This window comes from Grosmannia clavigera (genome assembly GCF_000143105.1).
Source record: "Grosmannia clavigera kw1407 unplaced genomic scaffold GCSC_140, whole genome shotgun sequence".
Lineage (NCBI taxonomy): Eukaryota > Fungi > Ascomycota > Sordariomycetes > Ophiostomatales > Ophiostomataceae > Leptographium > Leptographium clavigerum.
This window is the reverse complement of record NW_014040801.1, coordinates 1,034,059-1,050,006: the sequence shown is the minus strand read 5'-3', so window position 1 is coordinate 1,050,006 and position 15,948 is coordinate 1,034,059. Positions and strand designations below refer to the sequence as shown.

The following is a 15,948-nucleotide window of genomic DNA, read 5'->3' as shown; positions in this document are numbered from 1 at the left end:
TGATATCTGTACATGCAGTGTATATTGGTACTTTCCTCCATTAGTCAGTCAGTCGGCCTATAAGGCTACAGTGAAGCTTATCTAGTAGGGCAGGTACTTCTGAAATGCTACCCTTTTGCCGCCCTCACATTAACCATGCATGGCCAATAAGGGCTCTGTGCTTGGACCAGTACTCGTACTGTGCAGTAAATGAATGGGAAGCCTAGTTCCTAACACCGAATTATGGCAATGTTTCCAACAAACGACCCGAAACACATGGAACTGCGTTAAACAGCGGATGTCAAGCTCGGCTCTTTCGGCTTTCCCAAATGTCGCACCCGAGCGTCCACTACATGTTTCAGTGCGCTGGTTTCGTTCATGAGTTCGCGTATGTCGTCTAGATATGCTTCCAAGACGTCGCGGGCAGCGCATGCCTGCTTCAAGCTGCCGTAAGAGCCCCGAACAGCGGCAACTGAAATAGTCCTATGCGCTGCTCTCACTGCTCTAAAGCGGGCATCATTTCCAAGCCGAGCCATGACCTCGATCTCGGTGCGTTCTTTGTCTAGAATTGACGTCGACGTCGTATCGTTGCGAGGCCGTTTGGCAGGCTTCTGTTCCACTTCTATTGCTGCGACCTCAGTCAGGGTAAATTTGATCGGGTTCTCTGCGGCTGGTGTGCCCGTCAAGTCTTCAATGAGATCCATGTTATCTGTCGCAGTCGCATGTGCGATTATGCTCGATATGGGCGAATTTTGGACGCTGAAAATCTTGGATGCGAAAAAGTCGGCACGAATTGCGCTGAGGTCGTCCCTCGAAAGAGCTTCTTTCATTGACATCCGTTTCAAGCGCTTACCAATTCGTGTTTTGGCATAACAGCAGTTCTGGTCTAGCATTTTCTGCACCTTATCTTGAACTTCGCGAGCAAACTCTGCATCCGGGTGGTCTGCGGGGATAGAGGCGAAGGTTGAAGCGAGTCGCTCGAGACAAACATCCTTGTCGGGCCTTGATTTAGCGGGTGTCATCTTGCAGTCGTCACGTCTCCTACGACGTAAATATAACTGCGGATAATGGAGTTCTGAGTAGCGTGGCGGGTAAGCTTTAGCTAGTCCAGTTGAATATGCGGTCTCTGAAACAGGAAAACTTACAATGGCTAAGGCTGGGTACGTTCGTGTCGTTAGAAAGTTGGCGAGTGCAGCTGTAGAAAGCTTCCCAGATTTAGACGCGAGCGTGTGGGGTTGCGTGATCGTGAGGTCTGAGTAGCTGACGTAGTAACAATTTGTTAGTGCATCACGAGTTGAGAGGCAGGTGAGAATGAATCGCAAAGTAGCTTACTCGGACTAGCGACTGAGTTATTTGGACCGAGACCCTCAAAGCCGGTTTTGTATCAGCTTAGGGTGATTATTTCTCAACATGGACAATCATTTTGTCTCTTTCATCTCGTCTCATACAAGCCTCACTCGTATCCGTCGGCTAAGATGCGAATTGTTGTCAAGAAATTTTGAACCACTTAAACTCAGACAAATAAATCTGCTTAAGGCCACAGCACGAGATGTGGCACGCAAGCCATCGTGTGCCTGCAGGACTCGGCTCGGGAACTGGAATACCCCACGATAAATACAGCCCGAACGACGGTACTCTATGCAAGCAGCTGGAAATGTGTTCTCTTATTACATGAGCTGGTCGTGCATAAGTCTGTCACAGACTGTTATCTCAGAAAATATTCCGCAGCATAGTCATCTGGGATTTCGTTTAGAGACTTTTTCTCGTAGAAGCCCATGGAAAGGAGCAAAAACAAACACTCGCTATGAGGGGCAAGCATGGCAAATAAAAGCGCATTCCTCCAGTACAGGTCTCCGTTGATCTTGTAGTAAGAAGCCCTCCTATCGTGATCAAAAGGTCCACAGAAATCATATCATCCATTAGGCTGTCATAAAAGTAATTGAGGCTCGCACACAAGATACAATATTCTCGTTCGCAACGTTCATGACTCCCAACCTAAAACGTAGCCTTGCCCAGGTTGGTATCAAAGTTGGCATCCTTGAACGGCACGTTTGCGTCGCCAAAGTCGGTGTTGGTGAGAGCGTCCTGGGCCACGGTGGGCAATTCCTCCCAGGATATCATAGGCTGGGTGCCGCCGACGGTGGTGGTCAAGCCGCACGAGTGGTCGACGGGCCAGACGCTCTCGTACTTGATCAGTGGCTTGGTGCCGGACAAGGTATAGCCGTCGGTAGTGCAATCCCACTTTCCGTGTGCAGACGGGCAGACGGCGGCGATGTTGCCAGTCGTTGTGCTGGTGCCGCTGGTCAGCCAGACAATGGTACCCTCCCAGTCATGGCGGTGGCCGAGACCATCCGAGGGCTCGTCCTTGGGCATGTACCTGTGCAAGTTAGCAAGTCTGTCATCTGTCGTCTGTCTCCCATCTCCAGCCATCCTCGTCCCCATCCTCATCCACCAGTCTGTACGTACCAAGAGTACATCACGGCATAGTATTTGCCGTAGGTGGCGCCGCGCACGTAGATCTGGCCCGTGCTGCTGGAGCAGCCACCGTTGCTGGAGCCCGACGTCTTCAAGCCGGCACTAATGCCATATGTCAGCAAACAGTTCGCCTCATCCCAGCGAACTTGTCGTCGGTTGTTCATTTCTTACTTGGTGTTGCCCTCGGCATCGACGGCCGGGTAGGGCACGCAGCCGTTGACGACCTTAAGGTACGGCTGATACGCCAGGTAGACCTCGCCGACGGTACCGCTGGGGACTGCCTGGGCGAAGCCGACGATCGCATCCGAGTCGACAGTGCCACGGCGCTCAACCGGGTTGGCGACGGCCGATCCGATGGCCAGCAGCGCCGTCGTGCTGCGGAGAAGACGAGAAAACACGGCCATGTTGTCTTTGGGCTGAGGAGCAGATTCTCGTTCTTGGTTGCCTGGGTAGAGATGCGTGCAACTTTCTGCAGGACAGTGGCGATGGCCGCTGTCATATACTCATACGGAGTGCTCTGCACTACAAATCGTCGTATGTCCTGGTTCGTTGCATATATCCAACTCATGCGATAATCAGGGCTCGCCATGCAGCCAGCAGAAGCGGCTCGTCCCACCAATACGACGTACGAGTACTCCATACATCCAGGATGCCGCCCCCTTTTATTACCTCCTACCTAACTCGGCCTTGGTATCCGCAAACATAATCCACAGAGACTAACACGTGGGACTGGTGGGTTAGTGCGCTATGCACCACAGCTGTTAGAGCGGTCGCCAAGTTGGCGACGCCAACCGAGAATTAGGAAGTTGGCTGCTTTCACGGTAGTATTTCGGCCTTTCCCACGCCAAGGGGGTCGTTCCTGAAAGGGAATGACTGCCGGTGTTTGACAGCAAGCTAACGGCTTGGCAGCCCTAAGCCTCCACAAGCCTCTTAATGGGATCCACACCGAGGGAGCCGAATTGGAACAGCTGCCAAAATACAGCACGTGGGTGTGTCAATGGCTGCAAGCGGGCTCAGTCTCCCATAGCGAGCACCTGCTCTGTCTATTGGCCCTGCCTTCTGTGTTGCAGCTCTACGATCACCATCCGTCCTGTACACAAAGGGCAGGAGGCTGCTATTTTTACGCCGTTAATCGTAAAACGGCAATTATAGCCCCTCTGGTCTTGTCGCCATTAGCATTAGCAACTCAGGCTGTGAGGGGTCTCCACACCATCAGCTTCCCTCAAACCGGTATTTGCCGGTGAAAGCCGCCTGATTCAGCGCTATAAAGATCTTATGCAGTCGGCACTGGTCATTGTGCTGGGATAGATTGCATGGTGCCGCGGTCAAAAGGCTGTCTGTGAGCGTCCTATAGAGCGGGAGATGAGACTACTGTCGGCACAGATAAGTAAGCTAGTAAGGCGAAACCTGTTGTACGGAGTACTCCGTACAATATTGGCGGAGACGAGTAAATGCATGATGAATGCATTCATTGTGAATGGTATCTTCACAGTTTCTTTCACCTCCTAATTTGCTGCATTTATTGGCCAATCTTCTGAAATAACGCACTAATGATACGATTGCAAAAGATTCAAGAAACACACAAGTTATCCTCCGCGACTTAGACCAAACGTGTTTTGTGTAAACAAAGTAGCGAGTAAGTATCTTATGCAAACTGAGCTTGTAATGTGCAGTGCCACAGCCATAGCCACTGTCACTCTTGGAGCCGTCATTGACCTTCCAACATCTCACGGATACAATAGGTTTTAGCGGTCCTGGACGCTTGCTATAAGCAGCCTCCAAGTAATATCTCAAGTCAGCCATTGTCAAAATGATGGGCGTAGAATGTTGTATTTAAGGAAGACAGCTAAAGTGGAAGCATGGGCTGGAATGTCTGCCAATGAGGTGGTCCGTGCACGTTGCCAAGCACTACCACTGTGCATTAGTGCGAATTCGTGCGCATACACACTGTGCCAACGTAGCGGCTTCCAAAACCACGTGATCTCGCGTAGAAAGTGGTTCGTGCGGTAACGGCAATACGTTACGGATCCGCCCCCTCTCCACCTCCGACAAGCAGCTTCACCATCCACGCCTTCCGCCACTATGAGCACCCCTGAGAGCATTGTTTTGACGAGCGGAACGAAGCGGCGCTCGCGAGGTGGCTGCGGACGGTGCCGGAAGCGGCGGCAGAAGTGCGACCAGGCGCAGCCGTCATGCAGTCGCTGCAGTGACGCCGAAACGAAATGTGCGTACCAGCTGCACATCCGATGGGGCGGGCGCGACTTCAGTCGATCATCTTTTGGCAAATGTGGAGCACAGAGGATTGGTAAGAGGCAGATTGTTGTATGTCAGGGTTCTACTCCGTATTCCAGGTCGAATCAAGTGCAGACTGACATGCCGAAAGAGTTGGAACCAGGCAAGTTTGTCTATGGGGCCAAAGATGGCAAAGTAGTCCGTTCAACGAAGCAAGACACGGAGAAGTGTCAGAGAAAGCATCTGCAAACACCTCCGCGCCCGCTTCTACACCAGCACAGCCCAGCGGCTGTGCCTGTTCCTCGAGTATTGCCAGAACGGCCGGACATTGAGCCGCAGGTCAGGGCTCAGCTGCACTACTTTGTGCACAAGGGCTCAGCTGCAATATTGACACACCGACAGATCCAAGAGGAGGCGTGCAGTGCACTGATACCGGCAGCCCTGATGGCGCCAGCTCTACTGTATGCCATCTCGGCTTTTGCCGCAGCGCAGCAGGCGACATATGCACACGACGCACACGACCGCATGCGGCTCAACATGGACGAGCTGCAGTCACGCATGCGCAGCATTCGGATCCTGCAGGAAGGCATGGCTGGTGGACAGGCGACGAGCCCGGCGGTGGTCTTGGGTTCCAGTCTGATGCTGTGTCTCTGTACGCTTTACGGTGGCAACGACGACTACGGCTCATGGCGTATTTATTTGCAAGGTGCTCGGGCTGCCTTTGCGGCTTCGTGTTCTCGGGGAGGCGAGCGAAGCGGCAATGAGAGCAACAAAGGGCGGATGTCAGGGGGGGAAGCAGAGAACGGAAATAATCCGCTGGCTCGGTATCTACGGAAACGCTACAACTTGCTGGAGGTACTGGCCATGCTGTCGACCAACAGCTTCGAGGCGTTGGAGCTTGGCGACGGTGACAAGGACTACGACTACGACTACAACAAGGCGTCTTTGAGAGGCGACACGCCCGAGCCACCCCAAGTATTCTTCGACGATCATGTGGCCTGCTATACGGACCTATTCAACCTACTACGAGTCATCGGCGCTGTGGCGTGGGAACGACGACAGAGGAAACGGCAGGCAGAACAAGATCAGCAAGCCGGAACAGGCAAGAACAGTGGTAGCTCGTCCCGGACGGCGCCGGCCAACAATCTGCTCTCGGAGGCTGACTTTGCGGCCGAGGCTGACAACCTGGAGACAGAGGTGCGGCGGATGATGGCGCGCAATCGGAAAACACCACCGGTGCTGCGACCGAGCGTCCGGGCGGCTCTGGACCCGTCGCAGATTGCCGAGTTCGCGCTCTGCAATGAAGTGCACGAGCAGTACGCACTGTTGCAGATCCGGGCAGAGATCCGGGGCTGGCCATCCGACGACCCGCGAGTGCAGCAGCCGGTGCAGCAGATCCTGGAGCTGGCCACGCGCATGCAGCTGCGGTCCGGTCTGTCGCCGGCACTGGGCCTTAACACGCCTCTGTTCGGAGCTGGCCAGCATGCCACGACGTTGGCACAGCAGGAGACCGTCCGCAGCCTGTTGGAGGGCCTATACACCAAGACGCACAATCGGAATTTGTTATTGGCCGTACGCCGGCTTCAGGCTGACTACTGGGAACAGCCGGCACCACAGGCAGGCTCTTGGAGACCAGGTGCGTGCACACGTCCAAAGAGAGAAGACTTCAGCAGTGTTGCAGAAGGTATGACTAACGATTGTACGACACATCACAGTCCTGCCGTGTCTAGACTTTATTGCATATTAATAATCAAAGTAACTAAACCAACCGAAAGCATGCAGAAGATCTAGGTTTAGAATGGCGACTCTACAAGTGAAGCTATTTAATGAAATAGGCTATCAATATTCAAGTCCAAGAATGCCAACTGTATACTTGCGTAGGTCTTTCTTCAGCTCGGACTCATGAGCCTTGAGCTCGTCAATATCCCACTCCGCATCGACAAAGCGGCCATTAAGGAAGCGTGCCTCTGGACTGACGACCCAGTTTACAAAATCGCCGGGGAGTTCGACTGTGAAAATCAGCTTGGAGCACACAGTGACACACACACGCGGTGAAATACATACCATCAATGCCCGTGTAGCCTTGGACTGCGTCCCTGAAACTCTCAGCCATATCTGTCGTCAGGATAAGGCCCGGGTGGACCTGCACGACGAAGAGGTCCGGGTTCTCGTTATGCACGTACTCGAACAGCTTTGTAGCCGCCACCTTGGATGCCGAGTAGACGCCATTGGTCGGCACATACGGCATATCGGCCACCATCGACGAGATGTGCACAACGGACGCACCGGGTGCAGCGACCGGCTGGAACGCCTGCACGACATTGAAGTTGCCGAGCACGTTGATCTCGAACACGCTCCACCAGTCAGCACGGTCGACCTCACTCTGGTACGCCTGCAGGTCCTTGAGCTGCTGCGGCATATAGCCGGCGTTGGTCACGAGGATATCGATCTTGCCCGGGATCGAGCCCTTGGCCGAAGCGGCGAAGTCGGTCACGGCCTTCTTCACGGCGGCGATGTCCCGCACGTCGACGCCGGCATAGACATGGATGTCGACCGTCGGCGAAAGCACTCGTAGCGCTGCCTCTGACTCGCGCAGCTTGTCTTCCTGGCGGCCCAGCAGGCCGATCGACGTAATGCCTGAGCGCACCAGCGACGAGGCAATGGCAGCGCCTATTCCGCGTGCACCTCCGCCCGTCACAAAGGCAGACTTGCCCGCCGTTGACAGCTGCGGCAGCGTGGGGGCAATTGCCGCGTAGGTGTTGCTGTGGGTAGCCTTTAATGCGATCATGATGGTGGAAGCTGTATGCTGATAGTGTGCAGTTAATATGGATACTATTGATGATCTGGATGGCTTTTTGTGAAACTGCCGACTCCAACTTCTCGTCGACGTACTGCCCTTTTATGCATATCCCTAATCTCTCTATATTCGTCGCAATACACTGATCTGCATCCGCAGGCGTGTCTCATCCCGCTGGCATTCTTCTCTTTACGTCTAGCTTCCGCAGACTGCGAAGTGGGGCCGCGACACCTCCGCCTGACTCTTGCCGATTTGTCAGATAGCTTATAAATCTAGTCAGATGATCGCATCCAGTTGGATGCATACCTCTGGGCCAAACGTGCCAATGGGGTGAATCTACTTACACGTCCAGAATCACTAGCAGGGCTATACAGAGAGACGATCCGTGTGAAAGGACTTGCGCAGACAAAAATGTGTTAAGAAAGAGCACGTCTATGTCGATGCCTCTAAATCGAAGACCTCTAAACATATGCAATATTACAATTAGAATACCAAACGCCTGCACACCGTTTAACGGCCGGAAACCCTTTGTTCAATCAGCCGGAACGGCACATATAGTAACGAGCTGAGGACAAAGGCAAACTCAAAGCCAAGATCACCAGTTGTCTCAGCAATAGGGCCTGTGTACCAGATCTGGGACATAGCAGGAATGACCAGGCCAAAAGAGCAGACGCCGGCCGAAAGCGCAGCAATACCGGGAGGAAGAAGACTAGAAGTGTCCCAGGCGTCGATATCGTAGCGCGAGCAATCGCAGCGACGGAAGACGACGTGCTCGGTCAGCATGATGGCGACAAAGGCAGCAGCCCAATAGCCGATGATAGAGATGAAGTTCTGGAGACTGTCGAAGAAGCTAGAGGCAGCCACAATGCCGACGGGGATGACGATGGCAGTGAGGAGAATGGCAAAGAAGTAGCGGGGGACCTTCTTGAGGATGGGGATGAGGATTTGGAAGTTGAGGGTGATGGAGTAGCTGGTGGCAGCGATGTTGCCGAGCAGCGAGAAGGCGAGCACGACGGTGACGAACTTGCCGAAGCGATGGGTGCTGCCCATCATAGCAGCCATGACGCCACCGACATTGTTCTGGTCGTAGCCCTCAGTCCAGGAGGGCACGTTGGCGACGGCGCCCTGCATGGCAGCGCCGAGAACCATGAGCAAGACGGTGGGGATGACGCAGCCGGCGTATGAGTACCAGAAGATCAGATGGGAGCTCGTCTGGGGCTGGAGGTAGGTGGTGAAGTCGGAGGCCAGACAAGCCCAGGGGATCATGTAGGAGGCGACGATCATGCCGAAAGAGAGCACTCCGTAAGCTGTCGAAGGCTCGGCAACGGACTGCTTCTTGAGGTCGGAACCGCCGCAGCCGACGGCGATGATGATGGAGATCAGGGCCGGGGCCCAGGCGTACTTTTCGTACACGTGCAGGACGCGGAAGCCGCAGAAGGAGATGACGAGGGCGAGGATGGCCACAATGACGATGCCGACATCGGGGCTGAGGTCGCCGTTGCCGGCGGCTGAGAGGCACTGGCCGCCGATGGCAACCATGATGACACAGAAGCCGGTGAGGGTGGCCAGGTTAAGCAGCACGGGCACGGCGACGAGGTAGCGGCCAAAGGAGAAGCGGGCGAGGATCATCTGTCGCATGCCGGTCTTGGGGCCGAGAGTAGAACAATAGGCCGGCAGGACGGCGGTGAGGAGAGTGAAGAAGAGGATGACGAGGGACGAGTCGCGGATGGAGAGGCCGTACGACGGGCCCAGCATGCCAGATGAGATTCTAGTAGGTCAGCGACAAAAGAAGAAAGAAAAAAAAGAAAGAAAAAATATGGATGAAAAACACCTACGGCAGCATATTCGCGTTCATGCAGGCCCACAGAGTGAAGATGTTGACCGTCTTGGTGACGGTGCGCTCTTCCAGCGGGATGGGCGTGACGCCATTGACCTCGACGCGGCCAAACGAGGCCAGCTTCTGAAGCCAGGTCTTGTTGGCCGGCTCGGGCGCGCCGTCCTGGACGCGTCCAAACTGCGCCACGCGCTGCATCCAGCCGGACTTCTCGGTCAGCTCCGTCTGGGCGCCGCGCACCGACTCGGCGCTGCCGGCGGAATCGTCGGGGCCCATGCTGAGCGCAGATGTCTTCTCGGCAGCCTCAGAGTGGCCCATGGCTGTCGTTCGAGGGAGAGCAAGGATATGGGCCGTTTTGGAGACAAGAGTCTGAGAGAGAGACGGATGAGAACAGAGTCGAGTTGCTCGGACGGGCTGATGGTTGAGAGGAGTAGAAAAAGGGGAAGGGAAACACCCTGGTCCGGTCTTTATGCGTCCCCAGGTCTTGTCTGGTTGCGATGCTCCTGGCCCGCTTGCCATGTGGTTTTTGACAGCAATCTGCCAATCAGTCATAGTCTATCTGAGGATGAGAAATACGGCATGGCGTTCGGCTCCGCTCAGTCGGTGGGCCATGATAAGGCTAGCGAATGGACCCATCTGCAGCTGAGCAAAACGGACGGCAACTGATAACAGGCGCCAGGGGGGATTGAGGTGGCAAAACTTGCGTTGCCTTTTGCCCGTTGGCTTTGCCGGCTTGCCGGTCCGCTAGGAGTCTAGCCGACAGCTGTTTTTTTTCTGGGATCCACTCTTGGGCCTCACCGGAGACCGGCAGGGCAACGTGGGAATGGAGACGACGGAGAAAAAGAGAGGGATAAGATTGAGAGAGGGACGGAAAAAGAAAATGGACCGATTCAAAAGTTCGGAAGAAAGAGGACATTGCGACGGCCCCATACGACCATCATCCGACCTTCCTCCTTGATGTGACGGACAGACCAGATGGCAGAAAACAGGACATCCATCGGAACGGGCGGTGGTTGGAGCAGGCCCAGCACGGGCTCAGCAGCCAGCATCGACAGCAACGGGCCTGTCGCTGGCGAGACGGTCGAGCGGCCGGCTCCGGTGTCGGACATGATGCCGTCCGAGACCAAGGAGACGGCCGTGGTGGTCGAGACGGAGCCGGTGCCGGCGCCACCCTACAGCATCTACAACGGACGCGAGAAATGGTTCCTCGTGGCCATGGTCGCAGTGGCCGGCTTCTACAGCCCGCTGCCGGCCAACATCTACTTCCCAGCCATCCCGCAGATGGCCAAGGCCTTCCACAAGAGCACCAGCGCGCTCAACCAGACTGTCACGGCTTACCTGGTCATGCAGGGACTCTGTAAGCTAAAGATGAAGCGGAAGCAGTCGCAGAAGCAGCCACAGCTAACCGAACAGCCCCCATGTTGTGGGGCCCCCTGTCCGACCGCTTCGGTCGCCGTCCCGTCCTGATGGGCTGCATGGTCGTCCTGCTCGGCTCCTGCATCGGCCTGGCCCTCTGTCCCGTCAGCGCCTTCTGGCTGCTCATCCTCTTGCGCTGCGTCCAGGCTGCCGGCTGTGCCAGCACAATTGCCCTCGGCGCCGGTGTCGTCGGCGACATCTCCACGCCCAAGGAGCGCGGTGGCTTCTTTGGCATGTTCAACATCGGGCCCATGGTATGTCTACCGTCTATCGTCTGCTGCACTCTACCCTCCACCTGCTGACCGTCAGATTGCCCCGTGCATTGGCCCCGCCATCGGCGGCATCATTGCCGAGAAGCTCGGCTGGCGTGCCATCTTCTGGACGCTCGTCATTCTGGCCGCCCTCTGTCTCGTCTTTATCCTGTGGTACGTGCTCTCCGTCTGGCAACAGCGCCATGAATGCAACCCTGACAGGCCAGCTTCCTTCCTGAGACCCTACGGCGACTCGTCGGCAATGGCAGTGTCCAGCTTGGCGGCATCTACCGGCCGCTCGTTCCCATCGTCGCCCGCAACAGATCTCCATCGCCGCCATCACCGACTCTTCAGCAGCAGCGCCCCCCGTCTATGAACCCGTTTGTCATCCTGACGTATCCCGACGTCATCGTCAGCCTTGCCTTCACTGGCATGGTCTATGCCGTCAACTATACCATCACTGCTACTATCTCGTCGTCCTTTGCCGATCTCTTTCCCTACCTGACCGAGATCGAGATCGGCCTCTGCTACCTGCCCACCGGCGCCGGCATGATCGCCGGCAGCACGCTGACCGGCAAGCTGCTCGACCGTGAGCACGCCCGCTTCAGGCGTGAGACGGACGCTGCCTCCGATGCGTCCGGCGTCGAGGTACCCTTCCCCAAAGAGGTCGCCCGTCTGCGCCTCATGCCTATCCACCTCGTCATCTTCACCGCCTGCGTCTACTCCTGGGGCTTCTGCCTCCGCTACAAGGCCCCATTGGCTGTCCTCCTGATCATCCAGGTCGTCCGTAAGTTCGCGAGCGTGCTATGGCAGCAAATCCACTCGTATCGACCACCATTGCTAACCAGCCAGTCGGCTACACGTCCATTTCCATCCTCAATACGACCATGACGCTCCTCATCGACATTCTGCAGACGAGAAGCTCCTCAGCAACGGCTTGCGTATGTTCCTTTCACCCTCTTGCTCACCAGGTCCCATGCTGACCGACAGACAAACCTGGTGCGATGCCTGCTGGCCGCTATACTGGTGGCTGTCATTAACAAGATGACCACTTCTCGGCTGGGGCCGGAGTATACATATGTGTTGTTTGGAGCAATCTGTACTCTGCTCCTGCCTTTGATGTACGTAGAGATGAGGATGGGACCCCGTTGGAGGCTGAAAAGGGAGTCGAAGGAGATGGAGTAGAAGTTCTTAGAGCTAAAAACGGGTTTGACACGAACGGTTGATTTGCATTTTGAGCTAAGGCATATTATAATGATGGTTGTCATAAAAGCACAGGGATTAATATAGACTTGGATTTAAAACCATAGTAGACAGAATGGAACATTGGCATTGGATATGAGATTTGTCGGGTATTGTTTTGAATCAAGACTATTCTAGAATCTACTCCTTCCACCCTGCCTTCAGATGAGCTACAGCGTCCTCCTCGGTGACGACATCGGCGTACTTGGAGTCCAAGTCGAACAGGTTGGCCTCCTGGATGGCTTTGCTGCGGTCTCCACATGCCGATGCAACGACCTGTTTGTTAGCGGGAAGAACGAGAAAAAGGAAACAAGAAAAGGAAACAAGGAAGGAAATGCTTCCCAATCGGAACCCATAAAGACAACATACCATTGGACGGAAGCCATACTGCATGGCGTCGAGCGTGGTTGCGCGCACGCAGCCGCTGGTGCTGACGCCGCAAAGCACGACCGTGTCGACGTTGCGGCACTGCAGCTCGGTCGCCAGCGTGGTGCCGAAGAAGCCGCTGGGGTACTTTTTCTTGACCACGACGTCACGGGGCCCCGGCGTGAGGTCCGGACTGACCCAGTCGGCGAGGCCACGGCGATGTAGCGCGCCGCCGACCTGCCAGACGGCCAGCGTCTTGGCCTTGTGCCAGAAGAGTCCGGCATCAGCCATGTCGGCGTCCGTGTACTCGACCGCCGTCCAGAGCACCGGCACACCGCCTGCCCGCGCCGCCGCCACCAGGTGCGCCGCGCTCTCCGGCACGGCCACGGCCTCGGCAAAGGCCGACAGGTCCAGCGGCGAGCCCGCCGTCCAGTACGCCTTGCACATGTCGATCAGCACCAGGGCCGGGCGTGCGCCCCAGCCCATGCGGCCACCGTAGCCCGACGCCGCATATGAGGCAGACTCCTCGTGCGTGATGGCGGCCATGGTCGATCTCGTCTGCGTCGGTTGCGTGTGTGAGGTGCGGAGACGGCACCTGGGCAGAGCGACGTTGGGGCTTGCAGGGTTGTCTTAATGCCCTCTCTCGTCTCCATGATGACTAAGCAGACTTGCCGACACGCGGGCCCAATCTCTGCCGACAGACGCTTCTAATCCGGCAACACAGCGGGTCCAGAGGCTGTGGCAAGAATTGATTAGCGTAAGCTTCATTGGCCGAGTTCGGCTCTAGATAGAGTTTGTCACGAGGCAGAATAAGGCAGATTGTAAACGGTTAAAGTCGGCATTAACACTGACACTTGTTAACAAGCCGATTTCTACTCCGTACTAGATAAGTAAAAACGTGCTGAGCCAAATTATGAATCATGTGAATGTATAAGTCTAGTAACCCGTATCTATCTTGCGTCACTGAACGCCTAAACGCCAGTAAAACACGCTGTCTCTCTCGTTTCATGGCCTCTCACATGTGCTCTCACATGTCCAGCAGACCGTATTGGAAGTCGCCACCAAGAAAGGCGGTCACTTCGGCGCTGAAATGATCGTCGAGGAAGGGGTCGAGCGGTGGGAAGATGGCGTAGGAGCTGTTGACGTTGTCAGCCAAGGAGAAGCTGCCGGGCACAATCTCAAAGCCACCGTTGCGCTCGCGTGGGGTGTTGCCATCCCATGGCCGCGGAGGCAGAGGCGTAGGTGCCTGCACGACAGAGACAGAAAAGGGGTGTCTCTCGAGGGCGGCGCCTTCGTCGTGCATCGTGGCAATGCACGTAGACGTCTCGCCAGCGTAGTTCGTTCGTGTGGCCGCGGCTGCAGGAGAAGGTGGAGGGGCTTCCAAGACGACAGCAGCAGCGGCAGCAGCAGCAGCGTCAGCATGAGAGGCCTGCTGTAGGCCCTGGTGCCACTTGGCGCTTGTCGGCCAGGCCGGCTGCAGCTCGCTGAGGACCTTGATAGCACCACGCGACATGTCCTGGGCCTCGGCAGGCGAGATGTGCGGACAGAGACGGGGGTGACGGCCGAGGTAGGACGTCAGGGAGCCGCACATGTAGGCGCAGAAGACGAGGATGGCGGGAAAGCCCTCGTCACGCATGCGCATGCGGGCGTAGGCGTCGACCTGCTCGTGCAGCTCGAGCACGTTGGCAAAGAGGTCGTAAGAGACGGTCTGCCAGAAGGCAGAGGCGGTCCTGTCGCTGTTGCTGTCGTCGTCGTCAGCATCGAGGGCCTTGATGATGCGCTCGAGGTAGATGCGGCGAATGACGATGTTGCCGAGTCGGACGACCATGACGACGGAGAGGTAGGCGAGGTGCAGGGACTCGGCGCACCAGCCGCGCAAATTCCAGACGCTCCAGCGATGGCGAGCCGGGATGGCGTCTTCCCAGAGGCGCAGGGCCTCGGTGAGATCGCGGAAGCTGCTGTCGGGCTCCCACGGACACGGCTCGCTGGCGGTGCAGCGCGCCACGCGGCCCCATAGATCGTGGGCCTGGATCAGGGTGGCAAAGAGGCAGCGGTTCGGCAGCGAAGCCAGCTCGGGACGACGCAGAGCTGGCAAGGTGCCAGCTAGAGCGGCGCGCTCGTTGTGGGTAGCGGCCGACGGCAGGATGCCAAAGGCAAAGTCGGCCTCGTCGCACGGAAGGCAGGCTGAGATGTCCTCGCGCGCGAACGGGGCCGGCGTCATGTGGCCGGCGTGCAGGTTCTCCTGGCTCATGATCATCCAAAAGGTGCGGCGGGCCGACTCGGCGCGCACGATCTGGTCTGACGATGCGGTCGGCGGCAGCACGTAGGCCTCTTCGCGGTGCAGCTTGAGCAGTGCGGCCATGCGCACGGCCACGCCCATGTGCACGGAGCTGCGGTCACGGTCGCCGTTGCCCCACTCGGCAATGGCCAGCAGGAAGAACGCCTGCGTCCGCTCGAGCGACGGCCGGTACATGTTGTCGTGAGCGGCGGCCATGTCACGGGCGGTCGCCAAGAAGAACTCGGTCGTGGCCGCGGGCGAGCCGTAGCGCCGCACCAGCACCGGCGTGAAGCGCGACGAGATGGTCAGCATACTGGCCAGCAGGAACCGGCTGGCCGTCTCGGGGTGGCGGTGCAGTCGCTCGAGAAAGACGGCCTTGGGCAGGAAGCCGAGCTGGAAGTACGACGACATGAAGACCTTGCAGCCCTCGACGATCTCGTCATGTGGCGGGAAGGAGGGCGCGGTCGTGCTGGCCGTGGCGGTAGTGATGATGGCTGCTGACGTCGTGCTCGTGCAGGACGACTGCGGTGGCGATGGCGGTGGCCGTGGCGATGCAGTCGACATGCGGTCCGGAGGGCTCGACGATAGCCGGCTGACGAGGCCGTCCTGGCCGATCAGCTGGCCGTTGTTGCGCCGCCGGAATAGTCGGTCCGTGTCCTTCTCGCCACGCGTGGGAAAGCTGCACGTCGCCGCCACAGCTGCTCCAGCGGCCGCACACGAGTCGCAGGGCGCCTGACCTTGCTGATGCAGACACTTTGTCCGTTGTCGGCGGCAGCGCCGGCAGGCCACACCCGCACGTCGTCGCGGCGGTTGTGTCTCTGCCTGAGCTTGAGCCTGGGCCTGGACCAGAGCTTGGACCTGAGCCACCGAATCTAGCTGCTGTGGCTGAGATTGAGGCTGATAGCTTGCATGCATCTGTACCTGTCGAACCTGCTGCACTTCTGCCTGTCCCATCGCTGCGCTGCCGGTCATAGTGCCGGTCCCAGCGCTTTGGCTCAAACCTGGGGATGCACTCATCGTGGAGCCTGGCAAGACGGCAGTCTCGTCGGCCCGCATATTTGCCTGTCTGCAGTTGTGG

General features: G+C 57.1%; 7 protein-coding genes across 7 annotated transcripts; 2 read left to right on the top strand and 5 right to left on the bottom strand.

The window, feature by feature from the left end:
• Nucleotides 1–266: 266 nt before the first annotated feature.
• Nucleotides 267–1,001, bottom strand: CMQ_436 (uncharacterized protein; the record flags this gene model as incomplete). Its single annotated transcript, XM_014317515.1, has 1 exon — nucleotides 267–1,001. The coding sequence occupies one exon, from the start codon at nucleotides 999–1,001 to the stop codon at nucleotides 267–269; it is 735 nt and encodes a 244-aa protein (XP_014172990.1).
• Nucleotides 1,002–1,974: 973 nt separating this feature from the next.
• Nucleotides 1,975–2,858, bottom strand: CMQ_1604 (npp1 domain containing protein; the record flags this gene model as incomplete). Its single annotated transcript, XM_014318683.1, has 3 exons — nucleotides 1,975–2,356; nucleotides 2,446–2,556; nucleotides 2,626–2,858. 3 exons carry the CDS (start codon nucleotides 2,856–2,858, stop codon nucleotides 1,975–1,977), a joined length of 726 nt encoding a protein of 241 aa, XP_014174158.1.
• A 1,678-nt stretch (nucleotides 2,859–4,536) lies between these two features.
• On the top strand, nucleotides 4,537–6,433 carry CMQ_1215 (c6 zinc finger domain containing protein; the record flags this gene model as incomplete). Its single annotated transcript, XM_014318294.1, has 2 exons — nucleotides 4,537–6,322; nucleotides 6,402–6,433. The coding sequence occupies 2 exons, from the start codon at nucleotides 4,537–4,539 to the stop codon at nucleotides 6,431–6,433; spliced, it is 1,818 nt and encodes a 605-aa protein (XP_014173769.1).
• Nucleotides 6,434–6,525: 92 nt separating this feature from the next.
• Nucleotides 6,526–7,474, bottom strand: CMQ_970 (short chain dehydrogenase reductase; the record flags this gene model as incomplete). Its single annotated transcript, XM_014318049.1, has 2 exons — nucleotides 6,526–6,695; nucleotides 6,751–7,474. The coding sequence occupies 2 exons, from the start codon at nucleotides 7,472–7,474 to the stop codon at nucleotides 6,526–6,528; spliced, it is 894 nt and encodes a 297-aa protein (XP_014173524.1).
• A 519-nt stretch (nucleotides 7,475–7,993) lies between these two features.
• On the bottom strand, nucleotides 7,994–9,635 carry CMQ_618 (cytosine-purine permease; the record flags this gene model as incomplete). The annotated part of the gene is made up of 2 exons (XM_014317697.1): nucleotides 7,994–9,251; nucleotides 9,319–9,635. The coding sequence occupies 2 exons, from the start codon at nucleotides 9,633–9,635 to the stop codon at nucleotides 7,994–7,996; spliced, it is 1,575 nt and encodes a 524-aa protein (XP_014173172.1).
• Nucleotides 9,636–10,292: 657 nt separating this feature from the next.
• On the top strand, nucleotides 10,293–12,169 carry CMQ_1096 (major facilitator superfamily transporter multidrug resistance; the record flags this gene model as incomplete). Its single annotated transcript, XM_014318175.1, has 6 exons — nucleotides 10,293–10,674; nucleotides 10,731–10,987; nucleotides 11,043–11,158; nucleotides 11,212–11,771; nucleotides 11,837–11,925; nucleotides 11,975–12,169. The coding sequence occupies 6 exons, from the start codon at nucleotides 10,293–10,295 to the stop codon at nucleotides 12,167–12,169; spliced, it is 1,599 nt and encodes a 532-aa protein (XP_014173650.1).
• A 198-nt stretch (nucleotides 12,170–12,367) lies between these two features.
• CMQ_699 (n-carbamoylsarcosine amidase) lies at nucleotides 12,368–15,926 on the bottom strand (the record flags this gene model as incomplete). Its single annotated transcript, XM_014317778.1, has 3 exons — nucleotides 12,368–12,502; nucleotides 12,596–13,187; nucleotides 13,624–15,926. The coding sequence occupies 3 exons, from the start codon at nucleotides 15,924–15,926 to the stop codon at nucleotides 12,368–12,370; spliced, it is 3,030 nt and encodes a 1,009-aa protein (XP_014173253.1).
• Nucleotides 15,927–15,948: the final 22 nt, after the last annotated feature.